Consider the following 9811-nt stretch of genomic DNA (forward strand, 5'->3'; position numbering starts at 1 on the left):
ACTATACCGCACGTCTTTAGGCGCTGCTACGGCCGAGAAACCTGGCCCGCTCGAGGTTGGCCCAGAATTCGGGACGCTTGCCGGTCCGGCATCAAGAAGAGATCTGATTGGTCAACAATCTGAACCCGACAGCCAAACATGACCAAGTATTGGCCAAATGCCGGATGCCAATGACGCATCCAGAACGCATCAGAAATTCCAGAAAGTTATAGCCGCTTACGCTATATATTCGAAGCGCTGTACAACTGTTCTTGACTTCGTTTTGAGCGTTAATAGACCTTGTGCACCTTTGGTGGTTGTTTTGACGTGAACGCTAGCTTGAGAGGCTCAGACCGAGAACTAAGCTGAGGAAAATAGCGTTGCTACACCGTGAGCATGTGGATTAAGCGTGGCAAAATGTGAATTGAGCTATTCTAGCGGCTTCCAGTGCTGCCTGCCCGACTTCTCCAATTCGCACACAAGATCACTGGATGTCGTCAAGGTCGTTATCCATGATTGCTGCCAGGAAAGCCATACCAGCAGGCAACGAGTACGACGGCGCACGCAAATCCCTCAAACGCCAAGTAGTGAAGAGCCTTAGGGAAGACCGAGAGCTCTGGTGGACATCGAAAGCTCGGGAGATGGAGAAGGCTTTCGCTACGGGAAACAGCATTGCCCTGTCTCACCTGATACGATCGATTGGCACTGGGAAAGTAACGGTCAGTGAGAAAGATGGCTGAATAATTCACTCGCAAAAAAATGGGCCGAACACTTCGAAGAGCAGTTAAGCTGGCCTCCTGCAACGCAGCCGGTGGAGATAATGCAAACCCTGATCGGCCAACACAAGAGGAAATAAGGTAACAAATAGCGGTACTGAAACGTGAGGAGGCACCAGGACAGGATGGTCTGTATCCAGTCGTCTTCAAAGAAGGCGGGAAATCCCTGGTGACCCACCTGACAAAGCTTTCTGGTACTATGTTGGACACAGAGAAAGTGCCCGCAGTATAGGGCATGTCGAAAGTTATCCCTATCTTCGAAAAGGGTACGCAGACGCTATGTGAAAACCACCGTGGCATCAGCCTGTTAGCTGTAGCATCGAAGGTGCTTCCTGGCCTTATCCCTCGAAGGTTGACTGAACACAGGGAGAGGCAGATCCGTGAAAACCAAGCTGGGTTCCGTCCTGCAAGAAGTTGCATCAATCATATCTTCACCTTCCAACAGATTTTGGAACGGCGACGCTGCTTCCAGCAACCAACAATGGTTGTTCTTCTTGATCTGAAACCTGCCTTTGACTCTGTGGACCGCCAAGCACTATGACAGTGTCTGTGGAACAAAGGTGTACCCCATAAATTCTTGACCCTCATTAAGGCGCTGTACGCCACCTCCCGCGGCCGTGTATAGGTCTACGGGAAGCTCTCGCCTGAGTTCGACACATCAAGTGGTGTCCGTCAGGGATGTCCTCTTTCACCTTTCCTCTCCAACTTCGTCATTGATACGATCAATGAAGACTCACTACCAGCCTGTAATGCTTGGGAGTTCGAAGTGCTCCCTGGGCCTCAGCTCACGGGCATCGAGTACGCAGACGACATAGCTCTCCTGGGATCTAACCCCGTGGTACTGCAAACAATATTAAATAATCTAAATAATTCTGCCTCCAAGTTCGGCATGCGCTTCACACCTGCAAAGTTTAAGGTGCTACTACAATACTGGGTGGGCTCGAACCGTAGCCTCATACTTGCGGATGAACCGATTGAGGTAGTAGGCAAATTTGTTTACCTGGGGAGCTGTATCAGTCCCGGTGGTCTCACGAAAGAGGAAATTTTCATCCGGATTGGAAAGGCCAGAGCAGCTTATGCGAACCTACGTAGTTTACAATGCTGCGGTGCGCTCAATATCACTATATGGATCAGAAGCCAGGCCGCAGCGCGCCGAGAAAGTCAAAAGACTTTCAGTGTCTAACCATTGATGTCTTCGGAGCATTGCCCGAATCTGGTGGGAACACCGAGTCAGCAATTCTGAAGTACGTCGAATGGTATTCGGGAGAAATAACACCCTCGACTGATGAAATGATCACACTGCATAGGTTGCGCTGGCTCGGCCACGTGCTGCGTATGCCAGTCGACTGACTTCCTCGAAGGGCTCTTTTCGCGCAACCACGTGAAGGGTGGAAGGGAGACAGGGGCGGTCAAACAATGACTTGGCAGCGAAGTATAAAAGCCGTTACCAGCAAACTCAGCTGCGCTGGTCATTTCCGTCTTCTTGGATGGGGACCCCGAGACGGGCCATATCAATGGTTAGAGACATTGTGAGACATGGCTCAGTTGCGCCCTCAATGGCGCTTGTGCATCCAAGCTATTGCCTTCAATGCACAGCTCCTTTTCCAACCACCACCCACTTGACAGCCCACAGACAATTTATCCGCTCCCGCCTGCAATGCGCAGCTATTTACCACTCTCCCTCCCGCAAATCATCGGTGAACGAAACTGCGTCAGCCACGGCCACTGTACGCCTATTACGCGGTTATTACAGCTGACACTGATGATGTTGATAGTGCTTATTGCACTGTGGGTTAACGAGGCATCCCTACTCATAACAATGCCACTACCCAGAAAAGTAATTTTGAGAGCGTCCGGCATTCAAAAGAATGTCGAAGCAGATCAGCCAAAGTCTGCTGAAAACTTCAATTCGTTCGGCTCACCAGGGCCAAGCGTCGCCCGGGTTTCTAGGAGAAGGCGGGCCTAATTTACATCCACTGCGATGAACTCGATGTTTGCAATATGATGACCAGAAGTTACATTCGATATATCGATGGTATTTATGGAGGATTCTAAAGAGAAAACTCAACTTCCAATCGACAATCATCGACTTCAGCTGGGACAATAGGCTTCTCGGAATTCCTTTACGATGTCTAGTCCTTCGACTGGGTTAATTGTGGGTTAACTTGTAAAGCACGCACAGGTGCAATTTCAAATTTGCCATCGAGCTGTTTTGAGTAGGTGAAGCTATCCAACTGAAACTGGTTCAGTTCGTATTCTTCTGGTAATCCTGAGGCTATCCTGTATTTTATCCTGAATTTTAGTTCGACCTGTGAACTGTTCTCCGTCCGAAAACTCTTCACTGTTTTCCCTGCTAAGTGGCAATGGAACTCGAATACAGGTTGCGGACTTCAGTTTTGAGGTGGCTATAGAGTTCCACTCCATGTGTTCTCGAGTGGCTCACATATTTGCTTCTTGTTTGAGATACCGGTATTCCAAAAAGCCGTTTAACTATTGGATTACCCCTGTTAGGCAAAATTCCACACCAACAGCTTTACCGCTCACAGTTAGGCACTGCTTCGCCCGGGAAGCATATTTCGCACAAGATTGGTCAAACTTCAAGCGGCTTGCCAGTCCGGTGTCATGGCAGGGCTCTGATTGGCTGAAAGTTTGAACCCAACAGCTAATAGTGACCAAGTATTCGCCAAAAGCCATCTGCCATTGGCACATCCAGAAGGCGCGAGAATCAACAAAATGTTGTAGCGACATAATTTATATAAAAGGCGCTGCGCAAGTGTTTCTGACCTGGCTTTGTGCGTTAATATATGCTGAGGCTATTTTAACGGAAACGCTTGTTTGGGAGGTCCAAACCCAGAATTATTCTGAGGAGAAGACCGCTGTCACCACTGGCTACCAGAAACCTACGATAGCAATGGGGTTTAATAAGCTGCGAGAACCATTGCACCAAAAACAAAACCGGGTACTAGGAGCGCGACTGAAGTTCATTGAATCACTTCCTAACTGAAGCTGCCGGCGCTAGTGAGTGTTCTGTTTCCTCAACTAATGCAGCCACGGGATCAAACTCAGGGCTCAGAGTCAAGCAACTTTCTGGTGATAATTTTAGCTCCTATTTCATGCATTAAGGAGACGTTCAAAATTGATTTTACCAAGCATGATGACGGATGGGAAAAACTCGGATGCGCAAAACTCGACACATCAGAGAATGAACGGCACACAATATTCATTCTCCTCATTCTCAAGTCTAAATAAACTGAACAAACACCATTCCAGATATTCGGAGATCAAACGCCACCATTGAATATACGTTACAAATGCCCCCAGCTGGTCAAATAGATTGTCATGATTTCACCACGTTTGTCATTGTCAACCGGGAATGCAAGTTCTTCAAGCTCAACTCATTGGGGAAGATTCAGTTTTAATGCCTCCTTTTTGCATCTGATGAAGACATCAGCCTGGCTGCTTCACAGAATCGAGTAGGATCCGGAACTGATGTTGCGGACGTTACATCACCGAATACCAACACCTCATCATCTTGAAGCACAACACGGCTCTGATTTGCCAGTCTCTTGCAACTTTAAGCAGTTATGTACAATCAATCGACTCGAACGTCTCACATGAACCCTACAGCAAGCCCAATTGCAAACAGAACAAGCCTTTCAAAAGTTGGTGGTATTGCGGTGGGTGGTATTTCGCTGGTTATCGCCGGTTTATGCTTCATAAATGTTCCATTTGCAGTTATCGCGGCCACAGATTTATGTCGATCTCAGAGGTCGCATTCATCCGCACACTGCCGTGCAGCCCACAAATCGCGGTACAACTCGGCGACGGTAACATTCAAGCTCGACTTTCTTGCCGAACGAAGTTTGCTACTGCTCGTAGCAACAACACCCTGGTTCGTTTGCTGCTGGACTAGGACATCATGCTGCTCAGTGGACTAACAGGCGAACGATTTGGTAAGCCGCATGTAAAACCGACCGAACACTGGGCCTGTAATGCATTTGGTGGTAAAATGAGGTTAACTGGAGAGTTTGACTGCTCCATAAGCAATAATGGCTCGACGGCACAAGCCAAGTGCCACCTGACGTCATGCCCGAAACTTGATCTCTTGTGGCTGGATTGGATCAAAAGCTGAATCTGCTGGATAAGCCAATTACTTCTATCTGCATCCTCGCACAAGCAGCACCCAGAGGTGTCCTGGAACCAAATCACATTGCGAAGAGTTCACTTGAGAACCTCCTACAATATTATGAGCCTATACTGACTGACGAACTTGCACGGTGCACAAAAGCAAGAGCCAGACGATTCTTCCTCCCTGGTGCCCAACCAGTTTTCAGGCCAAAATGCCCATTACAATATGCAGCCCAACCTATTGTTGACCGGGAGCTGAGCCGACTAAAGTTGGCTGGTGTTTTCCAACTGACCAGCCACTCTGTATGGGTCTCACTGATTGTTTTGGTAAAGAAGGATAACGGGACCTTCTTGTTTTGTGTAGCCTTCTCCACAGGTTTCAATGCCGGGTACCCATCAATTCCATCCGCCTCTCCCAAACGATTTGTTCACGAAACCGAATGGGTCAAATATTTCGAAAGGATCGATTTGGCCAGTGCTTGCTTCCAGTTTGAAGTTGAGGAAGAATCTCCTGAACTTTTGGCAAGCGATACGCACCGCGGTCTGTTCCAGTATACTCGACTACTATTCGATGTCTAAACAGCACCATTCATATTTCAACAGATCATGGATGAAATGCTGAAGAATGCCCCATGGCGATGCTGCCTATTTGGATGATCTCATTGCCATGGGCTTCACTCCAAAGAATTGTTGCAGCGACTCGATTACGTGTTTGGTCGTATTCAAGAATATGGCTTTAGAGTGCGCCGAGATAAAATGCACCTTCTTCATGCAGTCTAAAAAGTAACTTGGTGTCATTGTTGGCCAACATGGCCACCGACCAGACCCGGAGAACCTCTACGCCACCAAACGTGTGCCAGCAGCCGCATACATAACATCCCTTGGGACATTCCTCGGTCTCGTCAATCACTAGAGTTCGTTCTTGCCTGCCATGCATCGCCTCCGAAACCCACCAAGCAGGCTACTTACCAGATACCACAGGCGAACACCGTCAAAAGAATGTCAACGCGCCTATGGCTCTGTCAAATTCATGCTGAATTTCGATTCGCCGCTCGCACACCATGATCCATCTCTCAAAATTCCTCTGGCGTCGGATTCTTCGAAATATGAAATTCGAGCAGCGATTTCACACATTTTCTGACAGCCAAAAGCCATTGCACATGCAACCAGATCGCTGACGTCAGCCAAGTCAAATTGCAGCCAGATAAATAGGGAGCTTTCACGAGCGTGTTCGCCGTCAAAACGCTACATAAAATGCTTCACGGCCGTCAGTTTACCATGCCGACAGATCACAAGCGGCTCCTTGCTTTTTGGCTCAAATAGAGGAATCTCGGCACATACTGTCAAACGCCGCCAGAGATGGACCACCATGCTTCTGGAATATGATTCTAAGTTCAAGTACCAGCTCACCGCCAGCCTCGGACAGGCCGACACACTGTCGCGACTAACCGACTCAAGTAGGCCGGAACCAGAAGATACTGTAGTTGCAACAATTGCCTGAAGCCGGAGGTTAACCGCGGAGTATCAGAAGCGGTACGCATTTTCTTAGTGACCGTCGGCACGGTACGCCAGGCCACCGGCCAATACAATGTGGTGCTGCGAGTCAATAAGTACCACCGCAATCAATGGCCGCGTACCCGCTCAAAAGGGACCTTACTTCAGCCAGCGTCACGTACTATCACTAGCCGATGGATGCTTTCCGTTTTCAGAACGCGTCGTCCTCCCAAATAGCTACAACCAGCCGTTCTGGATGGCTCTCATAAAGGGCACCCCCGAATAGACAAGATGGAGACCCTTGCTCGGAGTTACGTCTACCGGATTCCCGAGTAAACCAGTCTCAAAATATCGCCTGCAATGTGCTGAAGCATCCAAGTGACCCGTGTCATCGGCGTAGATACTGCTCCGAAGGAGGTTTCAAACACCTGCTTGACCGTGATCCTCTAAACCCGGCCTATGAGCTACGTCAACAGGATCACAAAATGAACCAAAACCCAACGATATTAAATCGGCTTCGTTCTTCCTTCATTCTTTTGCCAGCCTGAGAAAAATCCCACTACTTAAAGAATCGTATATCCCAGCCAAATGACCTTAAATATGACGCCAGTTACAATGCTATCCCAAAACCAAAATAGGTCAGGCCAATGACGACGCGGCACTGGCACACCAAGTTCGATAGCACACTTACGACTATTCCCATCCTTCCCTCGGCCGTACCCTGTCGCCCATTCGTTCCATTAAATGCAGGTACGGGCAAACTCCCCATCTGACCCCGGCTGCCTCCATGACATCTTCATTCTAATCTTCTCAACCTACTGTTTCACTGTACACCATGTTTCTGAGGTTCCTGTTACACCTGGCCCTCTTCATTCTAATCTTCTCAACCTACTGTTTCACTGTACACCATGTTTCTGAGGTTCCTGTTACCACCTGTCCCCTTCGCTAATCCGTCCACTTGATTATCCTCACTTATGCTATTTGTAACTCTGGCCGTGAGCTCATTACTACAACGCCAAGAGGCCCCAGCCGTGGTTTCAGGCTTTAGTTTAGATTGACCGGCCAGATTGTGGCAAATCTGCTGCTTCGTCTGATTCGTTGTTCTGGTTCCCGATTTTACACAATCTGCGCATTTATTGTCATGTGCCAGGCAGGACGCTTCTTGTTTTTCCTCCCCCCGTTTCGTTTTTGTCCGCCAACTTCGCACTCCAAAGATCCAATCTCGCTCAACATTTGTCCGAAACAGAAACAGCAGTATAAACGGTGCTTCCATGCCCGTACCGATTAAGGTGTGAATGCCTCCACGTAAGACAATGCTCACTGTTTATGACACCGTCTTTTTTCCGCAAAACACCCAGTATCCACACATCCCGCCAGCCATGCTTTATTCTGACAGTAACAATATGGCCACCCCTGAAGGTGTGATACTCACCAGTTGCGAATGGACACTATCATGATTATTTTCACGGAATCGAACGGCAGTGGTTAGAGTGGGCACACGTGAATGACGCCTGTTTTTGTACGGAAGCTATTGCAGAACTCCATATGCTGTCACACGCCCGGAATTCCTTGGATACAAAGCATCCAGTATGTTCAAAAAACTTCTGGGGCATTAGTTGCTTGGACATTGTGTCAAGGAGACTAGGCCAGGCCGCCGATTCGAATGCTCCATGGAAATCTGGGGCCGGTATGGTTATGGGTCGTTTATAGGCAGGGCGTTAATCTGGCACCCAGCGGAGTGTAAAAATTTTGTCAAAGCAATCTTTTCAGGATAGGATCCTGTTTCCTTTCTTTGAATCTGTATAGTACGACCAAACAATAGTCGGGGAAGCGCAAGTGACTTCAGCAGTTTTTTCAAAACTGGTGTCAGGCTATGTGGTCCCCACATTCCAAACGAGCGACATTTTTCGGAGGCACAATTTCCTGTTTTCCCCGTTTGCCGGGGTCAGCCTCTCCTACCCGATTGTCTGGCAGCGCGTACTGAGGATTTCATCGCCATCTTTGAACAAATCGGGTAGGAGTTTAGTCGGAGAAGGAGCCCGGTGACGTTTGGCGAAACATATACGGATTCATGGATTGATAAACAGGATCGAGGCTTTTGCCCAAGTGTCCCGGGTCGGTTTTGTTCTTGTCGGTCAGTGGCTGTCGTTCACCTGAAAGGCACGAGTGAAAAAGGGTGTAGCACTGCTCTTTATGTTCTCAGCGCGGGGCAGTATGCTTGCCAGCGCCAGGAATCGCATAAATAAATGTCTAATAGTGCTTTAAACTGGGTTTTAAAAGGAGCGTGGACAACCGCCGGGGGAAGGTCATTCCACGCAGCTACTACCCGAAACGAGAAAAAATTTTGTCCAGTGGATGTGTGTGCTCTGAGCTTGAAAATTTTCTTACTATTTTCCCGCCGTGTGTTTGCTGGGTCAACGGTGAAAAACTTGTTTGCCAAGCTTTGTTCAAACAGGGAATAAAGTTGGAAACCTTTCGACCACGAGTGGCTACAGCATGAACTTCGGAGATCGCCGGGGTTTAAAGTTCTTCGCTCCGGGTTCTTCTTTACTGTGGGATTCAAATGAATGCCGAAATGTAGCCACAATAATTGTTGTCCAAAGTATTGAATCCAGGTATCTTTACGTTCGTCATTTAAGGTGGCTCTTCCATTTTGATGCTTGACGGCCTCACTCACAGGCGGTTTTCTGGGTCCGGTCACATCGATGGACATAAACAGCCTTCAAGAACTCCCAGCTTTCTTGGCCTGTTTACTTTTCTTAGCCCTTTTTGTCCAGCGAGCTTCACAGATTCTTTGAACGTTCACCTTCATGATTTCTGATAATTCGTCGAGCAAGATTTTCTTCCTGCCCGAGATCCAAGCAGCGTCAGTGTGTCCAAAAAGGATTTCTACATTCTCGATTTTTGTTCCAAGTTTCAGTGACGAAATAGTGAGGCAAACGCTAGAACTTCTCCAAAACCCCGTGGCTCTGGTGATTGCTGGTGCGAACTCTCTCGACCTGGAGTACGTGGATGACACTGTTCTCTGCTTCGAAGACGAAGGTCTGTTGAGGATGGTGGTAACCACCATTCCATTTTTTGTATGCGCCTGGCACCCTCAGAGCGAAAGTCATGCTTTGTAGCATACGGTCTCTGAACACACCCCTTTCAATTTAAGGAGAAGCAAAGGAGGTTGTGGAGGATTTTACATACGTCGATAATTGGCATCACGGGAAACTTATTTCAGTGGTTCGCCTCCTATTTATCAGACAGGAGGCAAATAGCGCAAATCGGGGACATACAATCATCTCCACTACCGATCACTAGTGGAGTCATCCAAGGAAGCGTGCTGGGCCCCATCCTTTTCTTACTATACATCAATGACGTCTTCGGCGCCATATCTCACGGTAAGGCCTTCCTCTTCGCGGACGATATAAAAATCGCGTACACATTCC

At 48.2% G+C, this 9811-nt stretch overlaps 1 protein-coding gene across 1 annotated transcript in view; it reads left to right on the forward strand.

Annotated features, from left to right (window-relative positions):
- Positions 1-9811, forward strand: part of T265_08815 (hypothetical protein) — a gene marked incomplete at both ends in the record, with an annotated part of 60791 nt that overhangs the window by 1601 nt on the left and 49379 nt on the right. The window contains one exon of the mRNA XM_009174727.1: positions 1381-1593. Coding sequence (XP_009172991.1) covers positions 1381-1593 — 213 coding nt within the window. The remainder of the gene's footprint in view (positions 1-1380; positions 1594-9811) is intronic.

This window comes from Opisthorchis viverrini, assembly GCF_000715545.1.
Source record: "Opisthorchis viverrini unplaced genomic scaffold opera_v5_236, whole genome shotgun sequence".
NCBI lineage: Eukaryota > Metazoa > Platyhelminthes > Trematoda > Opisthorchiida > Opisthorchiidae > Opisthorchis > Opisthorchis viverrini.